General features: G+C 35.0%; 1 protein-coding gene across 2 annotated transcripts in view; it reads left to right on the forward strand.

Annotated features, from left to right (window-relative positions):
• Nucleotides 1-12,364, forward strand: part of SCN7A (sodium voltage-gated channel alpha subunit 7) — a 93,838-nt gene extending 81,474 nt beyond the window's left edge. For both annotated transcript variants that reach the window (XM_012496284.2, XM_003266196.3), the window contains exons 21-25: nucleotides 2,845-2,898; nucleotides 3,284-3,421; nucleotides 5,651-5,755; nucleotides 6,040-6,310; nucleotides 9,323-12,364. In XM_012496284.2, coding sequence (XP_012351738.2) covers nucleotides 2,845-2,898; nucleotides 3,284-3,421; nucleotides 5,651-5,755; nucleotides 6,040-6,310; nucleotides 9,323-10,389 — 1,635 coding nt within the window. In that variant the 3' untranslated portion in view covers nucleotides 10,390-12,364. The remainder of the gene's footprint in view (nucleotides 1-2,844; nucleotides 2,899-3,283; nucleotides 3,422-5,650; nucleotides 5,756-6,039; nucleotides 6,311-9,322) is intronic.
• Nucleotides 12,365-13,772: the final 1,408 nt, after the last annotated feature.

A 13,772-nucleotide genomic window follows, 5' to 3' on the forward strand; every position in this document is an offset into this window, starting at 1 on the left:
GAGCCTTAAAACCAGCAAGTTTTTATTAAGGATTTCAAAAGGGGAGGGGGTGTATGAACAGGGAGTAGGTCACATGCTTCAAGGGGCAAAAAGCAGAACAAAGATCACATGCTTCTGAGGAAACAGGACAAGAGCAAAATCACAACTCCTGATAAGGGTCTATGTTCAGTGGTGCACATATTGTCTTGATAAACACCTTCACAGAAAACAGGGTTTGAGAGCAGAGAACCTGTCTGACCAAAAATTTACCGAGTTTCCCAATCCTAGTAAGCCTGAGGGTACTGCAGGAGACCAGGGCGTATCTCAGTCCTTATCTGAACTGCATAGGACAGACATTCCCAGACCGGCTGTTTATAGACCTCCCCCCAGGAATGAATTCCTTTCCCAGAGTATTAATATCAATATTCCTTGCTAGGAAAAGAATTTAGTGATATCTTCCCTACATCCATTTATAGGCTCTCTGCAAGAAGAAAAATATGGCTCTTTTTCCCCAACCCCGCAGGCAGTCAGAACTTATGGTTGTCTTCCCTTGTTCCCTAAAAATCGCTGTTACTCTGTTCTTTTTCAAGGTGCACTGATTTCATATTGTTCAAACACACATGTTTTACAATCAATTTGTACAGTTAACACAATTATCACAGTGGTCCTGAGGTGATGTACATCCTCAGTTTACGAAGATAACAGGATTAAGAGATCAAAGTAAGACAGCCATAAGAAATAATAAAAGTATTAATTTAGGAACTGATAAATGTCCATATTAAAATGAAATCTTCACAATTTATGTTCTTCTGCCGTGGCTCCAGCAGGTCCCTCCATTTGGGGTCCCTGACTTCCCGCAACATACAACACTAGGCTCATTTAAAGAGATAGGCCAGGTGCGGTGGCTCACGCCTGTAATCCCAGCACTTTGGGAAACCAAGGTGGGCAGATCATGAGGTCAAAAGATCAAGACCATCCTAGCCAACATGGTGAAACCCCATCTCTACTAAAAATACAAAAATTAGCTGGGCGTGGTGGCACGTACCTGTAGTCCCAGCTACTTGGGAGGCCGAGGGAGGAGAATCCCTTGAACCTGGAAGGCGGAGCTGAGATCATGCCACTGCACTCCAGCCTGGTGACAAAGTGTGACACTCTCTCAAAAAAAAAAAGAAAAAAGAGACAAAAGTTAAATACTGTCTCTGCCCCATTGGATGAAGGAAATGGAGATGCAAGTAAATTTAACAGAGGAAATACAGATACTGGCCCAAACTATTTTTACCACCACTGATCAGGTTATAGGGTAATGTATTAGTCAGGGTCCCCTAGAGGGACAAAACTAATAGGACATATATATCCAATTATATATTATCCTATATAATAATATATATTATATATATCCTATTATATATAATATATCCTACTATATATTATCCTATATAATAATATATATTCTATGTAATATATATATTCTATATATATTTTGTGTGTGTGTGTGTGTATATATATATATATATATATATATATATATAGTGGCAGAGGTGAAGTAAGCTCGTGTATCTATGTCTATTCCCACTGTGAACATATGGTGAGCTCACACAATGAATCCCAGGAAGCCAATTGATATTATAGCCCAGACCATGCCCATGTACCCAAATGGTTCTTTTTTTCCGGAATAATATGTTACGATGTGGGAGATTATTCCAAAGCCTGGTAAGATGAGGATATAGACTTTGGGGTGACCGAAAAATCAGAATAGGTGCTGATATAGGATAGGATATATATATGTTATATATATATCCTATTAGTTCAGTCCCTCTAGGGAACCCTGACTAACGCATTACCCCATAACTTGATCAGTGGTGGTAAAAGTAGTTTGGGCCAGTGTCTGTATTTCCTCTGTTAAATTTACTTCCATCTCTACTTCCTTCATATATAGATAGATTAGATATAGATATAGATATAGATATATTTACATATATAAGATATATATATACACACACACAGACACATATATATATATATATAAAGGGGAGTTTATTAAGCATTAACTTACATGATCAATGATCACAGGGTCTCACAATAGGCTGTCTGCAAGCTTGAGGAGCAAGGAGAGCCAGTCTGAGTCTCAAAAGTGAAGAACTTGGAGTCCAGTGTTTGAGGGCAGGAAGCATCCAGCACGGGAGAAAAAATATAGGCTGGGAGGCTAGGCCAGTCTCGCCTTTTCACATTTTCCTGCCTGCTTTATATCTGCTGGCAGCTGATTAGATTGTGTCCACCAGATTACAGGTGGGTCTGTCTTCCGCAGCCCACTGACTCAAATGTTAATCTCCTTTGGCAACACCCTCACAGACACACCCAGGATCAATACTTTGCATCCTTCAATCCAATCAAATTGACACTCAGTATTAACCATCACAGGTAATAATTCTTTGGTCCAACCGAAGTCACTACTTTTTATCTCTTTAGCATTTTGAGGAACTGCTACTCAGTGACTCAATATCTAGCAGATGTGAAGAGTTGAACAATTCCTTTTATGTCTCTCACAGAAAAGCACATGTATAGCAGCTACAAGTCACCATGACACATTACGCATGTATTTATTTACCATTTATACATCTGTTTCTCTATTTATCTTTTTCTAGTCATACTATCTTCAAATATTTTGTTATTAACTACAAATAAACTAAGTACTTGAAATAGTTGTTAACAGACAATATAATAATGAAAATGTTAAGGATCCCAATTACACAGTATATGGAAGTGTGGCAAGCCTATGTCAAATGTTTCAGTGCACTAATAAGAGATTGAGATTTTACTTTTTATTTGCCAGTAAGCATAAATTTTAAATGCATGTCATTTTTACAGGCAACATTTAATGGGTGGATCACTATTATGAATTCAGCAATTGATTCTGTTGCTGTAAGTATAATATCATTTTAAAGCCATTGTTAGGATACAAGCAAAGTCATTTTTGCAATTCGAGCACAGGACACCAGTAATAATGAATAGAAATCAAATGCAGTTCAGATTGGATATTTCATTGGCAATGAAATTCTTCCAGGGTTATTATATACAATGATTGAGGCCCCATAGGTCCATTTGAAAGATTACCAGACTTTGCAACAATGATTAAATGAATGAAATGAACTTTAACATTCATACAAATCAATGATATCCTTTTACCAAAGAACAAAAAAGAAAACATTTTCTTAGGTAGCATTGTTGGGTTTTCTTGTCATAAATTGTTTTATAAAACTTGTTTTAAAAAGCCAATATCAATAATTTGCTTATTTTAAACTTCTAGGTAAATACACAGCCTCATTTTGAAGTCAACATCTACATGTATTGTTACTTTATCAACTTTATTATATTTGGAGTATTTCTCCCTCTGAGTATGCTGATTACTGTTATTATTGATAATTTCAACAAGCATAAAATAAAGATAAGTATAAATATTATTTGTTTATCCAATGTCTGAGAAAATCAGGCATATACATAAATATATAAGTGCCCTGCTTCAAATAATTGGCTTTGGATTCAGCTTAATGTCATTTTTATTTGACATGTATCTTAAAAAATCATGATTAATGTTCCTGCACATTGATGAACATTGCCAAAATGTTCATCTTTACATTGACTTCTAAATCCAAAATATGTACTACACAGTCAAGTTTAAAAGTTAAACATTACAAGTGTCTGTGTAAAAATTACAAGTGTTTTAAAAATAATGATGTGCTGAAAAATAAATACTGTAAGTAAAATTTTCTATCTTCACAAATATGTGAAGAGTTCCAGAAGAAAACACTCTTTTACTCTCTGTTATATTTAAAGCCTTCACAGTCAGCCAGCATGGACATCTTTCAAAGTTAGAGTAGTTCTTTCTGCTAGAAGTAGAGAGAGTCATAAATCCTAACTGGGTGGCCTAAGTAGGGGTGCTTGAACCCAATAAGACAGAGCTCAGAGACAGAATTGAATAACTACAGTTTCATGCCATTTCTAAAAAGCGACTTACTTCAGGGCCTCCACAAACGCAAAGGACTAAAAAGACATCTAAGTCAAGTTATTTTACACAGGCACCTAATCTATTTTGGGAAGCCTTCCAAAAAAGTCAAAGGAAAGAATAGTTTAATTTTGAAATTTTATCTTCAGCCATGTAATCAAACTTTAGCCATGTGTAAAATCTGGTACAGTAGACCCTCCTTATCCAAGGGGACTGTGTTCCAAGACCTCCAGTGGATGCCTGAAACCGCAGAGTAGTACCTAACCTGATTGCTGTAAATCAGAACATGTTTGTGTTCACATTCAGATGCCTTTTCCGTGACTAAGACTTATCATGCGCTGTGGCCATTTGCAGTTTGAAGTACAACAGCAAATCAAGCATACATTTATTTTTCATTCTTCACAATTTCATGGACAGAAGATTCATTCATACCATAGATTTAGCAATCTCAGCATATATATTTTTTTCCTTTCCTTAAGTCAAGCATTTTCACCTTTTCTCTTAAAGGAAGCATTTTGCAGCTTTTTTTTGGCATATTCAAATGCCAGCATCACTTCTCTTGCATTTTGGGGGTTATTATTAATTAAAATATGGATTACTTGAACACAATCGCTACGATAACAGAGATAGCTGCAAAGTGACTAATGTGTGGGTGGCATAGACTGAATGGGTGTGCTGGACAAAGGGATAATTCACATCCCAGTCTCCACAGAGCAGGATGACACAAGATTTCATCACACAACTCAGACCCACATGAAATTTAAAATGTATTAACTATTTATTTTTAGGATTTTTCATGTAATAATTTCCAACTGTGGTTGACCATGGCTAACTGATACTGTGCAAAGTGAGACTTCAGATAAGGGGGGACTACTGTATGTCACTCTTGAGTTTCCACCAGTGAAATAGGAGTAGAGAGCTGAGTGATCAAATGTGATTCTGATTGGATGCTTCAGCTTTCTACGAATATCAACCCTGTAGGATAACATACTAGGATTTGCTTCTAGGCTTCGAATTGGTGTCTGCTGTCAATTTAAGTGACCAGGTCCTGATTTAGAGCAGTAACAATTCCTAATTCCTAGGACATGACATTATTCACTTCACATATATTACATAAGATACTGAAATTAGCACTAGAAACACAGAAATGAATAAGCCCTCAAACGTGCTATGAAGAAGCAAGCGCAAGGTACTTTTGGAATAATAGTAAAAAAAATCTTCTGATAGTATTTGAAAAGTAAAGCAATATATAGTCATATAAAAATGATCCCATATGATCATTTCTGTTTATTTCTGCTTATTAAAAGATACAAATCAACTTTTCCTTTAGCTATTGAGCTCAACCTTTCTTAGTAAATATTTCCAGATATCACCTGCTGTTTCTCCTTTGTCCTCTTTTACAACCCTATGTGAAAATAGAGTTGACACTCTCCTAAGAGAGTGCACTTAGAGATTACTGAATTTCTGTCACTATCGGCATGTATTCTGTATGTACTTTTTACGGATTTTTGGGCAGAAAGTCAGACATGTTCAAACATGATTTCATTCACTGCAGTTAAGCCTTTTTTTAGAAGATTAAATCAATATTGCCAAGTCTTTAAAATGCGTATTAACATAAGGGAAAATTTGGATTAAGTGTGATTTTAATATGTTTTTCTTTCCTTTCTTTACCTGGGAGGCTCAAATATCTTTATAACGGTTAAACAGAGAAAACAGTACCGCAGGCTGAAGAAGATAATGTATGAGGATTCTGAAAGACCAATACCTCGCCCATTAGTAAGAAAATGTCTAGATTTTTTGAAACTTCAATGGAGGTGTTCTTTATATATTCTCTTTTAAAGCCTTAACAAATGCTTTTGACAAAATTTTTGTGTCCCCTGACAAAGCTTTTCATGGTCATTTTGTTTGTTTGTTTTAACTATATGTTATAGTTTGGCAAAAATTTAGGTTCACACTTATTCTCATTTATTTTGGGAAGAAAGTTGTAGCATATAAAAGACCATATATATGTATATGTATCCTATTAATAAGACTATTACACCTGTTGATTTTACCCACAGAACAAGCTCCAAGGATTCATTTTTGATGTGGTAACAAGCCAAGTTTTTAATGTCATTGTTATGGTTCTTATATGTTTCCAAGCAATAGCCATGATGATAGACACTGATGTTCAGAGTCTACAAATGTCCATTGCTCTCTACTGGATTAACTCAATTTTTGTTACGCTATATACTATGGAATGTATACTGAAGCTCATCGCTTTCCGTTGTTTTTATTTCACCATTGCGTGGAACATTTTTGATTTTATGGTGGTTATTTTCTCCATCACAGGTAAGATTTTGTTTAGTCAAATTTTTACTGATAATAATATTAATGCAAGCAAGCTCTTACAGTAAATATCTCATGAAATATAGTCTCCTAATAAGCAAAACAGGTAGAGATCTTTTTTTATTTTCAACAGGAATGCTTCACATTTGTAATCATATATGTACCACCCATGCCTAATAGAGATAAGATGTTCAAAAATATTTCTAATAACATAAACTTTGCATATAAGCCACCAGGTGAATGTTTAGTCACCCCTTCATTCTATAATATACATTAATTTTCTAGATGACACTAGAAAGATCTTTATGTCTTAGAATGATGTAACCTTTCAAGTTCGCTATTATTTCCTTCCCTCTAATCTCTAAAACTATTTACAACTTATACAACATTAGAGTTTCAGGCTTTAACAAATTTGTTGCTTGTTTTCTCTTACTTTGGAGATCTCTCTCTTATTTAATAAATACACTTGATAATTCTCTTTGTGAATAAAAACTGTGTTATATGCAAAAAATTCAGTAGTAAACAAGGTAAGTATAATTTCTGTGTACACATAGCTTAGAGTCTATTAAAGGATATAGATAATTAAACAGTACATTTTAATATGTGTTATTAAGGTCATGGTAGGGAAGTCACAGGGTGCTGCAGCAGCACAGCAGAAGGAGGTCACCTAATCAGTAAGTAGAGGTCAGAGAAAACCTTATGGAAGACGTGAAATCTAATTAGAGACTTTTCAGATAAGGAGACAGCCAAGCAAAGAATTTAGTGTCAAAGAGTTTCAGGCAGAGAGAAGTTCATCTGTTTCCCCATAACACACATTTTAGGATGTAAGTTCCATGAGAGTAGGAAAAATATTTAAGTTTGCTGCATCAAGCACTATTCTATGTATTGAGTAGTAGAAAATGCAGATAAACTGTTTGCCCAGATGTGCTTCCAAATATTCACTAATTCAGTTGATAGTGGAAACAATGCAACTAACTACTGAAAAAAAACCATAAGAAACTTCAGAAAAGAAGAAGCTATCAGAAAAACTGATAGAAAAGTACATGAAGACAAGAGGGAGCTGACAGGAACAAGGCAGAGGAATGATGGAATTAGAGTCCTATGAGACTGAAGGGGACTTCATGAGAGAACTGGAAGGAAAAGCAATTGCAGTCAGAGAGAAAGCAGTTTGAATTTGAAGCTTCAGAAGGCAAGGTATCCTGGGTCCAGAATGTGATTATAAATGTGAATTTATAAAATGATGGAGAAGAGTGTAATAACTTTAGAAGATCAAAGACAGAAACTGGCTTTTAAATGGATTGTTGATGGTAGGTGCTAAGGTGAAATGAGAGACAGTGAGTCAATTATTGAAGTCTTCAATGAATATGAATGAAGAATGAGTAGGCTATAGAGCCAAGGAATGGTAGGAAATGATATAGCTGAATGGCATGATCCACAAAGTGTCAAAAATCTATTTTATTTTTTTCTTTATAAAAATAATAGGAAGGAAAAGTGACCAGAAATCACATCGGAAAGAAAGAAAGATACGTGTTTTTTCTTTCTAACCTGAGGAAAGTGGAGTGGGGAAGAATGAGCTCCCTGTATTTGAGAGGGTTGCAAGGGAAATAGAGTCTTCAAGATAGAGACAGATTTAGCCATCATCCTCTGCAAACAGAAACAGGGACAGAAATCCAAACACCACATATTCTCATTCATAAGTGGGAGTTGAACAATGAGAACACATGGACACAGAGAGGGGAACAGCACACACTAGGACTTGTTGGAGGGTGGGGCGTGAGGGGAAGGAACTTAGAGGACTGGTCGATAGGTGCAGCAAACCACCATGGCACATGTATACCTATGTAACAAACCTGCATGTTCTGCACATGTATCCTGGTGGGTTTTTTTAGAAGAAATAAAGAAAAACAAAAATTAAAAAAAAGAAATTCCCCCCAAAAAAGAGACTGGGTTAAAAAAAATTAGTGACGAGAATGTAGAGGAATTTATTCACAATTTAGTGATACTTCCTGCATAATGAAAAAGTTTGGAAGGTTGAAGGGAAATGAGAATTTGGGTCAGAGTATAAGATTCACTAAAGCACTATGGAGATAGGGTATTGATAGTATAGAACATCAGAGAGAAATGTCATCTTAGGCAGAGATCAAGTTTAACAAAAATGTGAGACATGATTCCTCCAGATTCAACAAACCTACCATATCACTTAGAAGCCTCGTGGGATTCTTTCTTTCACTACCTTCTCAACTCAAAATAAACTACATTCTGTCTAATACTTCCAGAGAACATCTCTTATACCTTTAATGAATTATGATTTTACATTGTTTTATAGTTCTTTTGTTAATCACTGCCATACTTCCCTCATCTAACTACCACAGCTACAAAAATGTTATAAACAAAGACTTATTTATTCAATTCACGTTTAAAGTTCCTGGAGCCCCAGTACTATTTATGAAATAAAGAAATTAAATTACAATCTATGAATCACTGAGTGCCAGACATTTCTGTAATTATATTTATCAATTAGGTCTTTCTGCCTTATAGTTATTGTAAATGTCTATCACTAGTTTGTAAATTATAAGGTTCCTGAAGACAGAAATCATGTCATTCATCTTTGCATATTGTTGTGATATATTTATTGGGCATTCAATAAAGGTTGCATGGAACTAAATTTCTTGATCCAATAGCAATAAAAAAATTATGACTATTGTCCTGCATTATAGAATCAGGTCATCTGTAATTCCAGAACTACTTGGTCTATAATACTCTTAGATGATGTTACAGAAAAATAATCTTCCAAATATAGCTAGATACCCTGAGCATTGATACAATTGGTGTTTGGCCGACACAAACTTTCAACATGCTAACTGTTAAATGAGAATGCTTAGTAAAATGGAAGGGATCAATAAAGGATTAATAAAACATGGGGAAAAACAATTAAGTGTAAAATAAATTATAGTCCTCAAAATACAATTGTGTTTGAATAATTGTATAGCCTGCTTTATCTTTTCCCACCCCCAGGTCTATGTCTGCCTGCGACAGTAGGATCCTACCTTGTGCCTCCTTCACTTGTGCAACTGATGCTTCTTTCACGGATCATTCACATGCTGCGTCTTGGAAAAGGACCAAAGGTGTTTCATAATCTGATGCTTCCTTTGATGCTGTCCCTCCCAGCATTATTGAACATCATTCTTCTCATCTTCCTGGTCATGTTCATCTATGCCGTATTTGGAATGTACAATTTTGCCTATGTTAAAAAAGAAGCTGGAATTAATGATGTGTCTAATTTTGAAACCTTTGGCAGCAGTATGCTCTGTCTTTTTCAAGTTGCAATATTTGCTGGTTGGGATGGGATGCTTGACGCCATTTTCAACAGTAAACGGTCTGACTGTGATCCTGATAAAATTAACCCTGGGACTCAAGTTAGAGGAGATTGTGGGAACCCCTCTGTTGGGATTTTTTATTTTGTCAGTTATATCCTCATATCATGGCTGATCATTGTAAATATGTATATTGTTGTTGTCATGGAGTTTTTAAATATTGCTTCTAAGAAGAAAAACAAGACCTTGAGTGAAGATGATTTTAGGAAATTCTTTCAGGTGTGGAAAAGGTTTGATCCTGATAGGACCCAGTACATAGACTCTAGCAAGCTTTCAGATTTTGCAGCTGCTCTTGAACCTCCTCTTTTCATGGCAAAACCAAACAAGGGCCAGCTCATTGCTTTGGACCTCCCCATGGCTGTTGGGGACAGAATTCATTGCCTTGATATCTTACTTGCTTTTACAAAGAGAGTTATGGGTCAAGATGTGAGGATGGAGAAAGTTCTTTCAGAAATAGAATCAGGATTTTTGTTAGCCAACCCTTTTAAGATCACATGTGAGCCAATTACGACTACTTTGAAACGAAAACAAGAGGCAGTTTCAGCAACCATCATTCAACGTGCTTATAAAAATTACCGCTTGAGGCGAAATGACAAAAATACGTCAGATACTCATAGGATAGATGGTGATAGAGATGTTCACACTACTAAAGAAGGTGCCTATTTTGACAAAGCTAAGGAAAAGTCACCTATTCAAAGCCAGATCTAATCCCACTTACCACCTCTTTGCATATTTCTTCACACGTCTGAAAAATGTTGAAAGCCTAAGCCAGGAATAAAAGAAGAGATAATAATCAGTTCTTTACAACTGATGGTAATTAAGCTTGTATTCACAAGACTTCATGCCAAATTCACTTTTTAGCATTATATCTAACAAATCAAGAGAATCCTTAATATTGCTGCAGTGAGTTTAAAGCGGGTTAAAGTGGCCATTTGACAATCTCATGTTTGTTTTCTCTACATGGTGTATATGATGTGTGCCCTCTAGTGAATGAAGGGAAGTGGTGATAGAGATCAGCAGCAGCAGGGGCTTTCTTTTATATTTTATGTATAATTTAATGGGCTTCAAGTCACCACTATTAAGACTTACAAATAAGCAAATACTTTCCTGATGTGGGATGGTGAAATGCTACTGGCCATTAAATCATAAACTTGGCTAGACAAATGCCAATTGGAAGAAGGGAGAGAGCAGTTCTTTAGAAAGTGCCTTTGAGATCAGCCTCAGAGATTCTTGGGCTGATTAAAACTGCATTTGAAAAAGATTGGTTGAAGCTCTGTGTTTATTTCTGTATGTTCTTGTTTTCCTTTCATTTGGAACTGGGAATGAATAGGATATCATTGTGCTCAAGCTCCCGGTTTCTCATCTCTGGCTAGTTCCACCTAAGCCCTGGCTCTTAAGCAGGGCAGATTTGTAAAACAAGAAGCGTAAAGGAGAGTTATAGCGTAATTTTTTTGCATTTTCTTCTCATTTACACCTATTTCTTAAAAAAGTATACATTTACTAAATGATGTAATAGGTAATATGTTAATAGACTCAAGCTTTACCTTATGAAATTGATGTATTTTTAGCAGTTATTTCTAATGTAACATTGAATATATAAGATCTGACAAATGTATGTTTAAATATGAATTAGAAGAGTTGACAGCTACCATTATGTACAGGGATTCTCATAGTGTCTTGACTTTTAATTGGAAAGTTGTGGCAACTTTAAAGTACTTTTTACTGTACGTTATAATTCTTTATAACTTAGAGAAAGACAATGGTCACTCAAACTATGAGAACTATCAATTAGGAGATAAAAGTTTAAATTTGTTGTTGTTTTATAACAGTATGTACAAGTGAGTTCTCCCTTATATATTTACGTTTTCAAGTTTTTTAATCTCATCATGTACATCAATACTCTATAAAATGTTCTATATTCAAAGAACTGTAAAATCCTAAACATTAGTTTTCACTATTGAAATTATTTTTTAAAGATAGGCATAAATAGTTGTCCTTTGACTTATTCATACAAATATAGTCATTTACTTCCATGCAGTTGAGATTCTGAGAGTTATTCCAACTATATGAAGATTGATTTCAATGTGCCTGCTAAGTCCTAAAAGATTCAGAAAGAAAATTTATATATTATTGATTTAAATGTCATCCTTTAAATATGTTGTATAACATTCAATATAATTTATGTATCAGTGATTGTATTTTATTCTGAATGCATGATCTCAAGCCTTAACTATTATAATCTTTTTCTGCCCCTCAGAAATTGAATAACCTAACCAAGATGCCTTCAGGGGATGCCCTAAGTAAATGTATTTCAGGGTTGTTGTTTTGTTTTGTTTTGTTTTGTTTTGTTTTGTTTTTTTCCTCTCTAAGTGTTCCTTCCCTTTCTCCTCCTGCTCTCCATCATGTTATGGGGACCAGTGAGGAACCAGTGTTAACTTGGTGACAATGTGACAGCTGGTGCTTTATCTAAGCTTCTCCGTTTTCTATTTCTTGGGAATGCTTTATTGTGGAAACTGCTTTAGATACTTAAACTGAATCATAACTTGCTTCTGTAAATTGCATAAAGACAACAAACTGATTTTAGTTTGAAAAGTATATCTTTTACTTGTAAACCTTGTTTGCCAGTTACCTTCCGAAAGCTGTGTAAAGAGTTATTTCTAACCAAGTCTTAATATATGTTACTTTTTAGATACTATATAAAATAATAAATATAACTTGTAAACCACATTAAGCTATGTTTGTTTTTAATTTGATAAATCACGTTGGCAACTTTGTGTAGTATACTTTTTAAAAATAAGCTTTACATTAAAGTTTGTTAATTCAGGCTTAAAACTGGAAAGAGTTGTGCTTTCTTTAGATCACATAATTTTGTCAAATACATTTTAGTAAGCTTACCAGTGGCCCCTACACATTAACAAGATGAAAAAGATCACTCTTCTTATCAAAATTGTAATGATAATTTTACTAGATATATTTTCATATTACTAGAATTTGCTTTCTGGAAGATAATACTGAAATTAAATTTATTGGTACATTACTATTTATCAATTTCTGCATCTTCAAAAATTGTATTGTGCTTCATTAATAAATATAATACACTTGAAATTGTTTTAAAGATAATGGTAACAGCTACCATTTATTGAGCACACTCCTATGCCCAGCCTTATCCTATGTATTTATCATGCATTAAGAAGTGATCACTCTCAGTTCATGAGTAAAAAAAGTTAGGTTTAGAAAGGTTATGAAGTTTTTATATGGCAGAGACCTTATAAGTAAAAAGGCCAGGACTCTAAACCAGGTCCAGGTACAGAGCCTTAATGTGTTTTCTCTCACACTCTCTCTCTTGCTGTCTCTCTCTCCATCTTCCTCTGTCCCACTTTCTCCATTTGGTGGAGTAAATTTTAAAAGCAGAGACATTCCCTGGAAAAACGGAAGTCATAAGGGATAAAATTATAGAAGTTGAAAAATTCAACATTTTGTGAATGCTGAATACTAAAGGTAAACTCAGATCCTATTCAGATAAAGATATATCTGAGACTGAAGAGCTTACTGACTACTGGGTGGAAATGTGACTATGCAGCTGGTAATAATATGTGATAATTTTTATACTACGAGTGTACATTGTAATACACATATAGGCAGGAATGATGGGTTCTGTTTTGGATATCAGAGGTGAAGTGAGTAAAATGGGCCCCTGCAGAAAAAGGAGGACTTTGTCAATTAAAGAAGGCAATTTTATTAAACACAGAGTCACTTGTAAGGAGAAGAGTCCACGACAGATATGTGACCTAGGCATCCAGCTTATAGTTCTTCAGCCTGGAGGATAAAGAGATGTGAACCAAGGAGAGGATGAAATCCCTATTGCAGAGATTACCTAGAAAATCTGAGCAGAATTACTCTGGACACCTCGAATCCCTTCTCAGACATGTTTTATTTTTCCCTTTGGTTTTTTGAACTTTCTCTTCTGTTGTCTGTTCCTTTCCATAAATTCTGGGTCTGCATTCTTAGCTATAATGGTCAATAAAGAACTCCAATGAATGACTGAGTCTTCACAAGTGGAAATTTTCATCTTTATGTTCGGTAAACTAAAA

Source organism: Nomascus leucogenys, chromosome 17 (genome assembly GCF_006542625.1).
Source record: "Nomascus leucogenys isolate Asia chromosome 17, Asia_NLE_v1, whole genome shotgun sequence".
Taxonomy (NCBI): Eukaryota; Metazoa; Chordata; class Mammalia; order Primates; family Hylobatidae; genus Nomascus; species Nomascus leucogenys.